At 36.2% G+C, this 17,529-nt stretch overlaps 2 protein-coding genes across 2 annotated transcripts; one reads left to right on the top strand and one right to left on the bottom strand.

The window, feature by feature from the left end:
* The first annotated feature begins 23 nt into the window (after positions 1-23).
* Positions 24-8,674, top strand: LOC112054931 (phosphatidylglycerophosphatase and protein-tyrosine phosphatase 1). Its single transcript, XM_024094880.2, has 6 exons — positions 24-111; positions 202-348; positions 928-1,008; positions 5,213-5,316; positions 6,986-7,094; positions 7,720-8,674. The coding sequence occupies exons 1-6, from the start codon at positions 109-111 to the stop codon at positions 7,840-7,842; spliced, it is 567 nt and encodes a 188-aa protein (XP_023950648.2). The 5' UTR covers positions 24-108; the 3' UTR covers positions 7,843-8,674.
* A 1,201-nt stretch (positions 8,675-9,875) lies between these two features.
* LOC112054582 (succinate dehydrogenase [ubiquinone] cytochrome b small subunit, mitochondrial) lies at positions 9,876-17,164 on the bottom strand. The gene is made up of 4 exons (XM_024094422.2): positions 16,995-17,164; positions 16,067-16,203; positions 12,796-12,980; positions 9,876-11,703 (listed from the first exon to the last, which is right to left on the bottom strand). The coding sequence occupies exons 1-4, from the start codon at positions 17,023-17,025 to the stop codon at positions 11,508-11,510; spliced, it is 549 nt and encodes a 182-aa protein (XP_023950190.1). The 5' UTR covers positions 17,026-17,164; the 3' UTR covers positions 9,876-11,507.
* Between the last annotated feature and the right edge of the window lie 365 nt (positions 17,165-17,529).

Genomic DNA, 17,529 nt, shown 5'->3' with positions numbered 1-17,529 from the left:
CGTCAATCCATGTTTGACTTTGACGTTAGCTGTCATAACAAAGCAAATGAAGACGGAACGCACGATTTGAATTTCAATATCTCCCCACCACGAAGACCAGCTTTCACCATGGTAAACCCAGATATTCTCATTAGTTTTGAACTTGTTTTAAACGGCGATGCTCGCGGCGTTACGTGTTTAAAGTAACTGCACTTGTGACAGGGCACAGCGATGTTCGCTCGAGTTACCTTCTACCCGACGCTGTTGTACAATGTTTTGATGGAGAAGGTGACCAGCAGGCGCTGGTACGACAGGATGGACGACACCGTCATCCTCGGGGCACTTCCATTCACGGGAATGACAAAACAGGTATGTTTTTTTTAAATTTACGTACACAAAGTTTCGCGTAACCCAAAAAGTATGTGTACCTATTTTTTTTATTTGAAGTTATAATTTGGCTATATTGTGGGTGTTCTGACTCTTATCTAGTAGGGACTGTGTTTAGGATATCATCCAAACAAAGTATGTTTGAGGTTAGGTAAACATTGGCTCAAAGTTGTTAATGTTTTTTTAAGTTTATTTCTGGATTTCCTATAATCTACATTTAAAATAATTTTAGCGACTGGAAAACTATTCGTTTCATTTCTAGTTTAGTAAATAATAAAATCTTTATAACAAAAAAAAAAGAATTTTCAAACCGGTTCAGGCGTCTTCAAGTAATCGGGGAACATACATGAAAAAAATTCCGACGAATTGATGACCTCCTCCTTTTTTTGAAGTCGATTAAAAAAGTTGAACCAAAATCAAAAAAATAAACTAAAACGCTAATAATAATATTGTATGTGCTAGCTTCTGATCACTTTGACGGCAGTGCCAAACCAGTGTAATATATAAAGTCTTAATTGTAATTATTTAAATTAAGTTTAAATTATAATGTTTTGATTACAGTTGGTGGAAGAAGAAAACATAAAAGGGGTAGTGTCTATGAATGAAACATATGAATTAAAGATATTCTCAAATGATGCAGAGGTAAATTATAATTTTGTATGCATGATGCCACATAGATTCTGAAATGAAGTCACAAATCACACTATTATTAATTAATATATTTTTTAATTTATCTCAAGTATAATTTTTTTTAAAAAAAATTTAAAACATTATACTTTGTTAAATGCAACTCTTGATCTTAAAGTGATTATGGATTAAAATAATATACATAATTAGTAATGGAATTGAAAAATTTACAATAATGGGGATGATGACTAGGTTTGAATAAATTGATTTCTATGATACATTCGGGTAAATAAGGTAAATGTTAACTAATTTATACAAAAAAAGCAAAGAATGTTTGGATATTTGCAAAATAAATAAGATTATAAATTTCAAAATCTATCATATTTTTTTTATCGTAATTAGATAAAAATTCATACAGTTTTAGCTTCCTTACATTAAATGTGACATTTGTCAATAAATGAACTATAAACATAAACGCACAAATAACAAAGTTATTAGTGATTTTGTTTGAACGCCCATACAAATCTAACGATCAGCGAGCCAACGACGTCACTAGTTCGTGCCAGTTTGTATGGAGCGTTTTTCAGGGATCCGCGGCAGCGCCGCAAATCTGACTCTTTAATTCTCTGTAACTCCGAAAGTAATGATCGCAGATATCCTGTTACTTTTAGAAAATTGCTTTACTATAAGCATACTCTTGATTTATATACAATTTTAAAATCTGTCATCATCCCTATTATATTGAATAGCATGTGTATGTAAAACATACTTATAAATATGTACATATGTATTCTTCTATTACACTGTATCATAGAAAAAAACAGAAAAAAATCTAGTGTGTTGAAGAACATGTTAAGCCATTATAGTGTTTTTCAGATAGCATAGGTAAGGTGACAGTTCATTTCACTCTTGAAAGTTTTTCACGATAATAGTACGTATTATGAACGTCATAATGCAACTGTCACCATACCCATGCTATCTGAAAAACACTTTAGTCTCTGTTGTTATCATTAACATCTAAAGTTAATAAGTCAAATATTATTATCAGCCCAACTCAGCCAAATAACATTTGAGTAGCCCTGTAATGGGCTATTAAAATATTCTGCTATATGATAAAAAGATAGCAACTTTATCAGTATAAAATATTTATATGCTACTATTTTTTATAGGAGTCTAGAGACTGTGCTATTAAGTGTACAGCTTATTAGCATAGTCCTCCTAACAAGTTAACCGCTTCCATCTTAGATTGCATTTTTTAACTATCAGTCAGACATTGTAGTCATGGGCTTGTTTGATGGCCTCCGTGGCGCAGTAGTATGCGCGGTGGATTTACAAGACGGAGATCCTGGGTTCGATCCCCGGCTGGGCCAATTGAGGTTTTCTTAATTGGTCCAGGTCTGGCTGGTGTGAGGCTTCGGCCGTGGCTAGTTACCACCCTACCGACAAAGACGTACCGCCAAGCGATTTAGCGTTCCGGTAAAGGAGTGTGGATTTACATCCTCCTCCTAACAAGTTAGCCCGCTTCCATCTCAGACTTCATCATCACTTACCATCAGGTGAGATTGTAGTCAAGGGCTAACTAATAAAGAATATAAAAAAAAAAAAAAAAATTGTAAAAAACTTAAAAAAAAAGGAAAAATAAAAAAAAATAGTGTAGTAAGCAACAGCTTCCCATCTTTTCCAATCTATTTTGCCAATCATCTGATTTACCAATCAATTTATTTTTTGCAATTCTATAAATGTATTGCTGTCTTTATTTCTGTCGTGTTCGTAATTTTATATACTTGAAATAATTTATTCAACATCAAACAACCAAACAAATATAGCAGACAAATCTTTGTAAGTGTATACTAAACTTCCGCCTTTTTGAATAAATAAAATATATTTTCGAAGGACATGTGCACAGAATAAAGAATGATCCAGAATGAGTCTTTACAAGCAGTGTGGTGAAGCCGATGAAACCCATAATAAAAAATAAAAGTTTTTATTTAAAATTTAACACTAATAACAATAATTTAATATACTTAATAATAATCATTACCAATGAAAAAATACTCCATCATTCTTTAGTTTTTGTGAACAGTTTTAAAAATATTTAAAACATAAGACGCCATTTTCCTTGAATAATATTGAAAATTACTGATGCGACGCTTCGTGTCGTAGTGACTCGAAAATGTATTCGTTTTTAAATTTTCTATTTGAAACAGATACGACACCGTCGTGTTCCGTAGGCTCTATCTGCCTATTATTCTTTAATCTGTGGATGTGGAAATATTATAGATGTTGAGATAAATCACACATGGCACTATTCTAGTACCATCCCCAGAACACAATGGAATTTACATAATAAAAAATAAGGATACAAAATTATTAAAATGCGGAAGCTTATTTTTAACTGTCTGTCTGATTTTCAGTGAGATTATGACTTCTAACGCCTTAAAGATTTATATTTCTTTGTATTAGTGTAACTTTTGAATTTTAATATATTCAACTCAGACAGAGTTTGGCCTTACAATGTTTTATAGATATGTTATTCCATTTAAACATAAATGTGAAAATGGAAGCCAAATTCTGTATTAAAAACGTGTCTCGACTTCACAGACAAAAGAAACGATATCTAAGTGGGTGCCAAATGCTATAGATAATAGTAAATTTAATTATTTTTCGAGCTTTGCAGACTGCCTATACTGTAACACAGACAACATATGTTACAAGTACTGTAGTGTGTTGCTGTTAACTTGTTCAAATGTTTAGATTTACAAGTTAGGCTACTCCTTATTAAAACTACCAGAATAACAGTTATCTGAAATATATTTACCGTTATATTTATATCTATATTTTTCGCTAATTTAAATAAAAATAATATCCTACTATCCTACTAATATTATAAACTCGAAAGTTTATTTGGATGTTTAGATATTTGTTACTTTTAAACGCCGCTACTGCTGAAATTTGGAATGAAAAATAGACTTTAATCTGGATTAATCCATAGGCTTTTTATCCCGAAAAATCCATGGTTTCCCGAGATTTGCGAAAACTAATGATTTTGATGATATGAATGTTTGTTACTCTTTCACGTCTCGACTACTGAACTGAATTAGCTGAAATTTGGCATTGAGATATATTATAGCCTGGATTAACACATAGGCTACTTTTTATCCCGGAAAAATCCATGGTTGCCGAGGCATTTGAGAAAAACTAAATTTCACGCGGACGAAGTCGCGGGCGTCCGCTAGTATTTTATACGTAATAATTAAATCTATATTTTCTGCTAATCTAAATAAATAGTCAGTGGTTAATTATTATAATAATTAACACCTGACTGAAGGTGAAACTATCAAGTCAATTATCATAGACAATAATAATAGCATAACAAAATGATGTTGTTAATTGCACACAATTGCCTTTTTGACCCAGTGGTTAACCTATATGGTTTCAAATTATGAGGTCCTAGGTTGTAACCCCGGGTTTATGAGATACTAAGTTTTTCTTTCTTCTAAGAAATTTGACGACCTCCGTAATGCAGTGGTAAGCGCGGTGGATTTACAAGACTGAGGTCCTGGGTTTGATTCCCGGCTGGGCTGATTGAGGTTTTCTTAATTGGTAGGTTTGGGGTGTGGCTAATTACCACCCTACGTGGAAAGACGTACCGCCAAGCGATTTAGCGTTCTAGTACGATGTTGTGTAGAAACCGAAAAAGGAAATCCTACTTCTAACAAGTTAGCCCTCTTCCATCTTAGAATGCATCATCACTTGCCATCAGGTGAGACTGCAGTCATAGATATCCTTGTCTGATATGCGTTTCCTTTCCTATAAGGAAGGGGAATTTATTCTGTTAAAGTACAAAAAAAACATGTAGTTTTTTTTTCTTTACAAGTTAGCCCTTGACTACAATCTCACCTGATGGTAAGTGATGATGCAATCTAAGATGGAAGCGGGCTAACATGTTAGGAGGAGGATGAAAATCCACACTCCTTTCGGTTTCTATACGACCGCTAAATCATGTGCCAGACCTGAACCAATTAAGAAAACCTCAATTGGCCCAGCCGGGGATCGAATCCAGTAATGGTGTTTAATAATTTCGATGTGTGAGATTTACCTCGTCCCCATCAAAAAAACGACAGACATTTTTGTTGGTGAATTTGGGTGCGAAACAGGTCCATAGTCTATATAGTCAAAGGTTGATAATAATGATTATAGTTACATGTGTTTGTTACAGAAATGGCGGGAACACAACGTAGAGTTCCTGCAACTGGCCACCACGGACATATTCGAAGCGCCCGACCAGGACAAACTGTATGAAGGAGTCCGGTTTATTAACAGGTCACATATTCCACACTAGCGGATGCCCGCGACTTCGTCCGCCCATAACCCCTTGAGACGAATATCTTAGCATTCCATGGATTCACCGTGCGGGTGCCGGGTCCATCGCGTGGTAGAGAGAAAAACACCAAGCAAAGTCCACTTGTGACTACTGGATGTAGGGTTAAGGGATTCCTTGACGATCGATCAACACTCCCCTTCTCTGCTCGTGTTGTTCTCCCTGCCTAGCCAAATTTGGTAAGATCCTATTAGAGCAGCTTTGGATACTCGTTCTAATATAGAACTAGCTGCACTTCTAGAGAGGCCAAGGTCTTTAAGCAAGTTATAGAGAGATTTTGCTGGTAATCCTCTCGCACGTACCGTTAATAAATTTGCAGAACCTAAATTCATTTTTAGACACATACGCGACTTCTATTGCCGCATTTGAAAAGTTAAAAATTAAAAATTAAAGACAAAATTGATTTTATTTACCTGTATCTGTCATTAAAGAAAATAAATCAAGAAACCGCTCGCTTATACGAATCGTCAATTCGTTCCGAAAAACTACCTTCATTAGAAAATTTTATTACATTTATTAAAGAGCAAGCGAAAATCAATGAGCGCATTCCGTCGGGTTCATACTGACGTCACAGATAATCGGCCACGAATGCGTAGGATTCCTGTACCTAAAGAAATGCCACCTAGGACGAAGTATTTCGTGATGTAAGATACAAATGTCCTCTCTGTAATAATAATAATCATAATAATTTTTATCAATGTTCGGAATTTTTAAAGTTAACGCCGCGAGACAAATATGCTGCAGTAAAAGCGAATAACTCATGCACTGCATGTTTGTCCGTTTATCACACAGGTTTCTTGTAACAGCTTAAAATGACTATGATATTCTTGCATGCAAGAACCAGCTCATGACTTAGGGCCCCGTATGGGTTCGAAACTAGTCGGGCATACTCCGACCTAATATCACGTGAGTTTTAGCCGTGTTTCATAATCAATTAATATTTATGTTTAGTTTTATTTTTTTTTTTTTCATTCCAGTACCTTGGGACCCCAACGTCCATGGACTCTTCGAACTATGTGCCTGCCTATTGTCACTTCAGCTTCGCGACTCGTTGAACTATTTCGCCTTGGTTCTTACTCAGAATGTAGCTCATTCCATCGCCCGCTGTGTGGCTCTGAGCTCTATGAGGCTTATAGTTAGTGACCAAGTCTCTGAACCTTAGGTTCTTTCTCTCTCTTCAGGCACTGAGGAATTTCAGACGAAAAGTTATCGCGCTAACTGTTAATATTAGTAACTAGCGGACGCCCGCGACTTCAGCCGCGTAAATCTCGATGTAAACTTTCAACTACTCCAACCCTACCATATCCTACCCCTAACCCTACCCCTACCCCGTTTTCTAATTATTATTAATATGAACTTTATACAATAACAATAAAGTCCAAATTGAGTACGTTTTATTTAGAAAACATTTGTATGGAAAAAAGAAAAGGGCTATTTTTATGGTTTTTCCGGCAATTATTCGAATTTTTCTCGCCGTAAAAACCATCCTAGAACTTCAACGAACATTTTAAAAAAAGAATTTGCCAAATTGGTCCAGGCGTTGTTGAGTTATGCGCTTACCAACGCATTATGCGATTCATTTATATATTATAGAAGATATGTGTGGCGCAGGTTCGTCCCCGCCAGCGGCGCGGTGGGGGGTGCGGGGGGCACGGTGTACGTGCACTGCAAGGCGGGCCGCACGCGGAGCGCCACGCTGGTCGGCTGCTACCTCATGATGGTGAGTGTCTTGTGTGTGTGGCGCAGGCTCCTCCCCGACAGGTTACGTTCATAGAAAAAGTATTGTATGCCACTGCACTTAATTAGCGATTATAGCACTTGTGCTACAATGTATTAATTTCATTATTCATTATCAAGCCCCATTGTATTAATTTCATTATTCATCATCAAACTATATTCGGCACACTGCTGATAACGAGTCTCCTCTCGGAGTGAGAGATGTTAGGCCAATAGCCCACGCTGGCCCAATGCCGAATAGCAGATTTCACACACGTAGAGAATTGCGAAAATTCTGAGGTATGCAAGTTTCCTCACGATGTTTTTCCTTCACTATTTGAGACACGTGATATTTAATTTCATAAAATAAACATAACTGAAAATTTGAGGTGCATGCCCCGGATCAGATTCGAACTTATACACCCTCTGCAATTAGAAGCAGAGGTCATATCCACTGGGTTATCACGGCTCTAGCATGCTCAACGCCAATTATAAATTATGTACCAAGTTTTGCTAGTTCTTTTATTATGGTCATAGAAACTGCACTGCCACTGCACTTAATTAGCCATTGTAACACTCGTGCTATAATGGCCATTACATGGCATCAAACAACTATTTGTCACCCGCAGAGGAACGGCTGGTCTCCATCACAGGCAGTGGAGCACATGCGCGCGCGTCGGCCGCACATCCTGCTGCACACCAAGCAGTGGCAGGCGCTTGACATCTTCTACCGCACGCACGTCCGCGCGTAACGTGCGGCGCGCCGCAGCACCTCGGCGTAGTACCGCAGTGAGAGTAGGACCTCTGGATCAGCCGTATACGACTGCTACTAACCTATGCTACGAGGACTTTATTGCCCTTCATCATCATCATCATTAACAGTCGATGGACGTCCACTGCCTGACATAGGCCCCTTGTTCTGACTCCCAAACACAACGGTCTTGAGCCGCCAGCATCCAGCGTCATGCAACCCGCTTGATGTCCTCAGTCCTCCTAGTGGGGGGTCGACCAACACTGCGCGTACCGGTGCGGGGTCAGGACCCCAACGTACATTTGTTTATTATAACTTGAACACAGTGAATGATGCTTAGTAAATAATTAAATAAATAGATAGCCATATAACAATACTTATATATTTATTTATTTGAGACTGGATGTAGGACAAAAGCAATATTTTTATGGCCAACTAGTTGTAAAAGGCTAGCTCATAGTCATATGCAATAATATTGTCAATAAAGTTGCCTGAAGTCGTACGGATAGCTGCACACATGCAATAATGTTATCAATAAAGTTGCACTAAATCATTCGTCTTTTGATAATGAAACTGAATTGAAACGAATTGCTTGAATTTGTGAAACTTTAAGCAACCTTTCCAAATTAACGTACTGATGATATTATTGTGTCTATGCAAAAGACCCTAGTTTGTACTAATGAATAGTATAAAGTATATGTGATCAATGACATATTTTTACTGTTGTGAAGTATTAACATCATTGTCAGAACATTATTTGACATTGTTTATAATATAATGTGTATTTATAGTTTTTATTAAATTATTTAATAAATAAATTATTATTATACCAATTTTTTTTTTATTTTAGTAGTAAGGCTAGCCACACACCGTCAATAATATTTTCAATATATTGCCAATAATATTGACAATAAAACAGGGTAAGGTTGTCTGAAATCGTACCACGGAGTAAGTCATACGCTGGCAATATTACATTATCCTATGAACCTTACTTTATGGGTTGTCAACAGTTTTAAACTAAAATTATTTACAGATGAGATTTGATTTTTTTGTTTTTTTGGTACAAGCTTCGAAACTACTAGACCAATTTGAAAGAATATTTCACTAATGGAAAGCTACATTGTCAACGAGTAACATAAGCCAGGTTTCCTAGGGGAAAAAACTACGCGGGTGAAACCTCGTGACGTCCGTGAGCCAATTATATTGCCAATTTGTAGGGTAAGGTTACCCCTAATAATACTGTTATCATATATGAGGACTCACACTGTCGGGGCATGAGTTGTGGTACAACCATTGGTGCAACTTTAGGCAACAAAATGTCAACATGCACTCGTATATGTACAAGTGACCTATCGACAATAAATATATCCATACTAATATTACAAATGTGAAAGTGTCTGTTTAGTCAGTTTTTCACGGCAAAACGGAGCGGCGAATTGACGTGATTTTATAAGTGGAGATAGTTGAAAGAATAGACGAGTACAGAAGATCTCTTTCTAACACTCCACTTCCCTAAAATGGGGGGGGGGAGTTTGTATGGAGCATTCCGCAGTTTTTAAGGTAGAAAGCTAAAAATTGGTATGCATACTATTCGTTACTACATATTATATATATATAATACTAGGGTAGGGTAGGGTAGGGAAGAAGTGTACATAAGTCATATTATTGGCTATGTGCGGGGAACCTAAAAAACTGCTAACTCAAATTTTATGTATAGTGTACCTACATTAAATATTGACGGCTTCCATGGCGCATGAGGATTGAGGTTTTCTTAATTTGTCCAGGTCCTCTCACCAACCGGCCAGGCTTCGGCCGTGGCTAGTTACCACCCTACCGACAAAGTACCGCCAAGCGATTTAGTGTTCCGATACGATATCGTGTATAAACCGAAAGGAGTGTGGATTTCATCCTACTCCTAACAAATTAGCCCTCTTCCATCTTAGATTGCAACATCACTTACCATCAGGTGAGATTGTAGCTAACCTGTAGAGAATAAAAAAAATAATAACAATAGGTACTGTAAATAAAACGACGTTTCAAACTAAAAAAAAAGTTTATTTAATAAATTAACACTCATTCAATACACTTCATAATATTTTAGTCATCCGACAGGAATATTTATAACATGGTGTTTTAAAATAAATGTAAAAAATATAATAATTTTTAAAATACCCCCATATTTTGTAACTTTTAAAAACCATTATGCGACTTGTTATTAAACAGAAAGATATAAACATCGGAAAGTATTTATAATTATGTATTTAAACTATTTTATAATTCATGATCTAAGGTTCTTAATGGATTATTATTAATAGAAATAATAATACTTTTATTACAGTTTACCTATCGATAAACTAGCGAAAAATATATAATATTTAAACAATGCGATAATATTACACTTAAAATGATATTTTTTTACTAAAAGCGTAATATAATGAAAAAAAAATCTTTTAGTCTTTGACTAAGATTTGTAAGTTTGTTATGCAAGGCCTTTATAAAACTTGTATTCATGGCAGTAAAATAATATATAATATCTCACTGCGAAAATAATAGAAATTAAAATATTTCTCAACAGAAAAGAGTTGAAGTAATATTTACATCATTTAATGATTGAAGAACAACCGACGAATGAATTAATTTTGCTTAGCATTAAGTACTTTTAACAGGAAAATTTTGAACAATTTATTTTTAATAAAAAAAAATTCTCCTTTTGTAAAGGAATAAACCATAATGTGTCGTTAGTTAAGCTTATCTTCTTCACTAAATACATGTTAATATTAATAATACCGAAATTCACAGTTGCAACGAATGTCCTGAGTTTTCATAGAAATGTGACAAAATACAGAGCTATAAAACCTGTAAATAAGATCTATGTTTTTACACAGATCCTAATATAAAAGCCCTGGCTGTATGACAAGCGATCTTTGCCTATTAGACATATTAAAAAATTACAAGTAATATATATAGTTTTTTTTTTTGACAAAGTAAAGATATAACATTCGTCACAACCATATTTTAAATATCTCACTATTGAAGCCTCGTTTAGCCGAACGACAAACAAAAAACATTCAAAACTAAAAAAAAAAATGTTTCTTTTAAAAACAATGAAATATGGCGTATACCAAATTTGTACAATCCGCAACTACCTATACTTAAAATTCTAATGAAAATAATTTAATGATCGCTATTTACCGGTCAACATAACAACTTCACTTTTTTCGTTGCTATTAATATTATTTAACTAAAAAAAACGTTAAACTGGTCCTCTATTAGCCGGTTACATGCTGTTTATTTAAAAAAATAATGATTATATAAACCAACCAACCAACCAATTTATATTAGATAACAACAACAATCATACAGGGTGCACGGAAGTATTTCCCATAACTCTTTTTTCGGTTATTTTCTTTACCGAAAATATATTAAAAATGTTTAAGAAACGTGTTCTAAAATTAATATTTTCGGGGTAAATAATATTTCTTTTGTAAATAGATCTTAAATCCATATCCGGACTTTATCATCCAATACACGTTAGTATACACAATATACTAGTGCAAGTTACTTGCGCAATTAACTCGTTACGTGTATGACTGCCCTAAGATTTTCGTAATGTTCCCGGCATAAGAGTGAACCAGTACGCAATCGTATTTCTAGAAAATTCTTTTTTTACGCTTTCTGTCCAGCTTTAATGGACCAGAATTGTCTAATCGAGTTGGCTAGCCCAACGTCGTGGGTGATGATGTAGAAGAGTCCTCCGAGGGTTGCTATGGAGACGAGGTACACTAAGCCGATCGCAATCTTGGGGATCACTGGACCAAAGATGCTGGCACGCACGTAGTCCACTGCTATCGCTTCTAAGCCCCTGAAAACCGAAACCAAATAAACTTAGTTAATTTTTTAGACCATTTTTCCATCTTAAATTGCATCATCACTTACCATCAGGTTAGATTGTAATCGAGGGCTAAAAAATAAAAATAAAAAAATAAAAAGATAGTGCGAGCGGGACAAACATATTTAATTACAATTGCCTCGTTTTTTGTCTCTCCCACTCTCGTAAACATCGGCTACGTCGCCCATTCGATCACGACCTGTCAAGAACGCAATCTCTGAGCGGCCGGACTTTATCACTTTCAGTCTATTTTTATGACCCTCTGCAGGGCCTCTTTCTTTTTAAAAAATACTACTTAGACATAGGTTGTTGGTAACAGTCTTAAATAATGTTTAATGTATTGCAAGTTAAATAAATACCTGCTTCATTAGTGGTATTTATTTTTAACTATGTGTAATATGCATGTAATGTTTATCACATTCTACAGCATAACATAAGTTCTTAACATCATGGATATTCGCATACTAATAATATCAGGCATAAAAGATATAATAAAAATAATAAAATATTATACGTATTTAGTATGTATACATAATATACTTAATGCTTGTTTAAATATTATATTATGTATTCCACTATTGTTTATGTATTCATCATTATCAGTCTAGGTACCCACTACAGGGCTAGGCATCCTTTTTATAGAGCTTAGACCCACCATGCTGCTTCAATGCATATTGGCCTGATCCATACAGCACGACAGGTCTTACAACCGTTATATATTATACCCTTATGTCTAAAAGGCATTTGAGGGTCACATAGCAATCTGAGACAATGGGCAAAGAATATTAAATATTTTTTTTTTATTCTTTACAAATCAGCCCTTGACTACAATCTCATCTGATGGTGAGTGATGATGCAATCTAAGATGGAAGCGAGCTAACTTGTTAGGAGGAGGATGAAAATCCGCAACCATTTTGATTTATACACAACATCGTAACGGAAAAGAGCGGTATGTCTTTGTTGGTAGGGTGGTAAGTAGCCACGGCCGAAGCCTCCCACCAGCCAGACCTGGGCCAATAAAGAAAACCTCAATCGGCCCAGCCGGGGTTCGAAATAACTTCTTACCAGAAACTATGGGCCACCATGATGATAGCGAGCGCAGAGTCCAGTATCTTGCTGGGAGCGATGAGCGCGAGCGGTATAAGCGGCAGCAGCGCTGCAGACGCCACGCGCTCCACCACCCACAGCTTGGAGTGGTCGCCCGACTTGCCCTCCGCAAACCGCACGGCTGACGTGCGGAATGAGCGGACCTGCAAAACAAAGGGAACTCGTTCACTCACTCAGCATGCAATTAACACTAGAAACATGTACATCATCATAAATTAATCACTGCTCATTCAAGACTGCTCAAACCGACCAAGTGAATTGATGAGTTGCATACAGTGTATGAGGTATTATTGATTACCTAATATACACTCAAGATACTTAACATTCAGTCAAGTCTAGACGGGTCCTCTGATCATACACCTATAATTTTAGAACTTAGTAGGACGACCATACTTCTTAATGACAACAATGACTATCTCTATAATCACAAGACAGACTGGTACTCATTTCGAGACTTCATAACCGAAACTTTTGACATGAAAGTCCCTCTCAAGAGCGAAGAGGACATTGACATGGCCACAATATACATAACAAACTTGATCCAAGTTGCAGCATGGAAGAATACTCCCCATTTAAGCCCTAAAAAGATGGGCATTTTGCTTCCATCAGATATCAAGTTAAAAATTGAAGACAAAAGGCGGCTCAGACGTAATTGGCATAACTCACGCCGCCTAGATGACAAAGCTAACTTTAATCGCGCCGTGAAAGAGCTAAAAGCTATACTCGGAGATTCATCAAACAACCTAATTAAGGAAAATCTGGAATTACTGTCACCGACAGGACGAGGAGACAGATCGCTATGGAAGGCCACTAAATATCTCAATCAACCCCAGCCTCACTATCCACCCATCAGAACTGGCGTAACTTGGGCTCGACGTGACATTGAAAAAGCACTGGCTTTCGCGGCATACCTTGAAACTGTATTCCAGCCTAATCCTGGTGTGGATGATCCTGAAATTGAGGATATACTTCAGCAAGATCTCCAAATGTGCCTACCGCTCAAGCCAACATCTCCTAAAGAGATAAGTAAAGTGATTTTATCGCTAGACTCAAAAAAGGCTCCTGGATTTGACCTGATTACTCCTCTCGTCCTCAAAGAACTTCCTAAAAAGTGTCTTGTATATCTGGCTAACCTCTTTAACCGCATTTTCCAATTAAACTACTTTCCTGATATCTGGAAGGTGTCTCAGATCACAATGATACACAAACCAGGGAAACCTCTGGAAGAAGTTAGCTCTTATCGCCCCATTAGCCTTACTCCCGTCCTGTCAAAGGTCTGGGAAATAATTTTCCTAGCGAGAATGGAAGAAGCCCTAAAAGAAAATGAGACTATTCCTGCTCACCAGTTCGGCTTTCGTAAACAACACTCGACTGTCGAACAAGTCCACAGGGTGTACCACACAATCCGCCAATGCCTTGAAAAGAAGGAATATTGTTCTGCGGCATTTCTGGATGTCCAACAGGCCTTTGATAGAGTGTGGCACAAAGGGCTCTTGGTAAAAATCAAAAAACTCCTACCACATTCTATGTTCCTGTTACTTGCATCTTATCTTAAAAACAGAATATTCCAAGTTAAACAGCGCGACGCTAGATCCAGTTTCTGTACCTACAAAGCAGGTGTACCCCAAGGCTCGGTTCTTGGCCCAGTCCTTTACAACATATTTACATGTGACTTACCACAATCACCTGATGTCACCATTGCAACATATGCTGATAACGCAGCCTTCCTGTCTTGCGATAAAGATGCAAATCGTGCTAGTTCAATCCTACAAAATCAACTTGATGCAACCCACCTGTGGCTTTCTAAATGGCGAATTGTAGCGAGTGCTTCAAAATCCCATCACATCACCTTTGCACTTCGACAAGGGGACTGCCCTCCTGTTAAGCTAGGAAACGAAGACCTGCCGCCAACAACATGTGTTAGGTACTTGGGCTTCCATCTGGACCGACGATTGACATGGAAATATCATATTGACAATAAAAGAAAAGAGCTCAACACAAAGTTTAGAAATCTGCTCTGGTTACTTGGCAGACAGTCTACACTGAGACTTAACAACAAATTGCTCATTTACTGTGCAGTCTTGAAACCTATCTGGCTTTACGGGATTCAGCTGTGGGGCACCTGCAGTAAATCCAACGCAATGCGTATCCAACGGATACAAAATAATATATTAAGGACTATTACTGATGCCCCTTGGTTTACTCGCAACGATGAAATCCACCAATATCTGAAAATGCCAACTATCTTTGAGGAAATCAAAAACAACTGTAGAAAACATAAAGAAAGGCTGACCCGACATCCCAATCGCCTCGCTAACTCACTGGTGGTAACGCCGCGAATCAAGCGCCTGAAGCGAGCTGACGTGCTCGATGAGTAGTTGATGGTAGAGCTCTGGCTCTCCTGTCAGAAACCATCCCTAAGTCACAGAACTCACCTGCAAAGAAAAGAAAAAAAAAAAAAAAAAAAAAATATACATTCAAGTCGGTATCAAAAAATTCCTACAGGCAAGAGTTATACTAAAACCCACTCGGTCAAATTTCAACCACACTTTTTAGCAGAAACAACAAGAGATTTGTTGTATATTTCTAACAATTTGGTTACTTGGACATAAAATACCCAAAGATTTTAAAAATGGGTTGCAGGTTGGTTTCAGGTAGCCCCACTGGATACTTATGGTTGAAAACTATATTAGAAACTCCTTAAGAGAGGTCTATGTCTTAGGTTAAGTGTTAAAACAAATTACAATGATTTTATTTATTTAAATAAAAATATTTTCTTTTAACATTTCTTAGTGTAATTTATTTGACAAATTCAATTGAATTTTTCCGCACACCAGCATTTGTCGTCAGCACTCAGAGCTCTCAATAATACTCTCAACAACAACATAATATTAATTATACACTAATAAAGCTTTCCCCCATCGTACTAAGTTGCTTTGATCTGGGAGAGTCAATTGAAAGGCATTAAGATAGAATTTTAAAAAGGCAGGAGACCAGTCATATAGCAAGGTGCGCCACTTTAGTGCAATCGGGATGCAGAACTCACCTAAGGATAACCACTCATTTTGTATTTCCAAATTCATTGCGTGCACTTTGTAGCAGTTTTCGTCTTGTTGTAAAAAGGATAATAACTTAAAATATAATACGAAACACACACATACCCGAAGAAACAACTGAAACTCATCAAATTATAGGAATAATATACAGGTTCAAAAGAGATGATACTTACAGAATTCATAATAGGTGTTGTTTCAGTCTTCAACAAGGTGCTCTTAAGTGATTGAATGGTGTTTTGGGTAAGGTTGGGTTTCACAGCAGGCTGGGTTGCCAGTCTCATGACTTGCTGCATAATTGGACCAGAGCAGACTGGAATATAGAAAAACAAATATGAAGATGTAGTAAACTTAACCACAGGTTTGCCTCCACAAGTGGAGAAGCAGATATATTATAAATTATATTACTGTTTTGATAGGATTAAAAAGAATTCCACAAAGATAAAAATGAATCTTGAATCTTCCTAAGCCCAAATCTAGAGAACAACTGAACCAATTTCACTTCTTTTTTTAGAATACTCCTTGAAGTATGTGATGGTTCTTACACAGAGAAAAATTTAAAGTCTAAAAAAAAATTCTATTCAAGCATTTCATAATATTAATTAAAAGGCAACTTTAATACCATAAAGTGTTAGTGAAGAAGTTCAGGGGGGCAAAACAATTGATTGACATTCTTAGGTAGGAGTAGGGTAGGGTAAGTGTAGGGTGAGAGTAGAATAAGAGAATGAGTCAAAGCGAAGCTTCACCAGGTCTGCTAATGTTTAATAAATAAAAGAAAATATACTAGATACTTGAAATTTTAATATACTACTTGAAAAATTTATATTCGACATGACTAGTCTATCTCATGTATTATGTGCAATGTTTTAATTCATTATTTTGGTATTATTTAGCTTAATATACTTATGCTTTTTTTGATTATGTATCATCATACAAGCCTTGTGAATGTGACCTATTCACTTAATGGAAAGGCCCATTAAAAACCTGATAACATGACAGGTTTGGAATGCAAGATATTTTTCCCTTTCAATAAAACGATTATTTGTACTACAACAAGTGTTATGTAATTTTGTTTCAATATAAAATAAAATAATATATGCTTACCTGGTCTGCGTAGCATCATGGAGAAAGCCATTTTCTTCTTCTTTCTGTCTATAAATGATTTGTTAACACTTATTATTTCAAGCAAACGTGAATTATTTCGCAATTATTTTCGTATATTTTCACAAAACACAACCTATCAAACCAAAGTGAAACAATAACTGTCAATGTCAATTTGACATTACTTCCATTTTTTTAGCTTTCCCGTAGTGAAAAGGCAGAGGTGATCATCGAACAGCCAACATTTACTGCAAATAATTTACAGACTTGCGTTGTGGGTGTGGATAAATGACAAAATATGGTTTAGTTTTTGAGTTAGTCTGTGACCTATTAGATATAAATGCCATCCTGTAAGATCAAAAAGCCTAGAATGGAGAGCCATATGTTTTAAAAAGTAAAATGAAGTTGCCACTATTCGAAGATGCTACTAATACTAATCAGTAAATATGTTCCTTGCACCTAATAAAGTAGACATGAAATAACAGTATAAAAATATAATTTATATTTAGTCATTTTTATTTAGTTTATATTCAATTTA

This window comes from Bicyclus anynana, chromosome 21, assembly GCF_947172395.1.
Source record: "Bicyclus anynana chromosome 21, ilBicAnyn1.1, whole genome shotgun sequence".
Classification (NCBI taxonomy): Eukaryota; Metazoa; Arthropoda; class Insecta; order Lepidoptera; family Nymphalidae; genus Bicyclus; species Bicyclus anynana.
The sequence above is the reverse complement of the archived record's forward strand: the minus strand, read 5'-3'. Positions and strand labels throughout refer to the sequence as shown.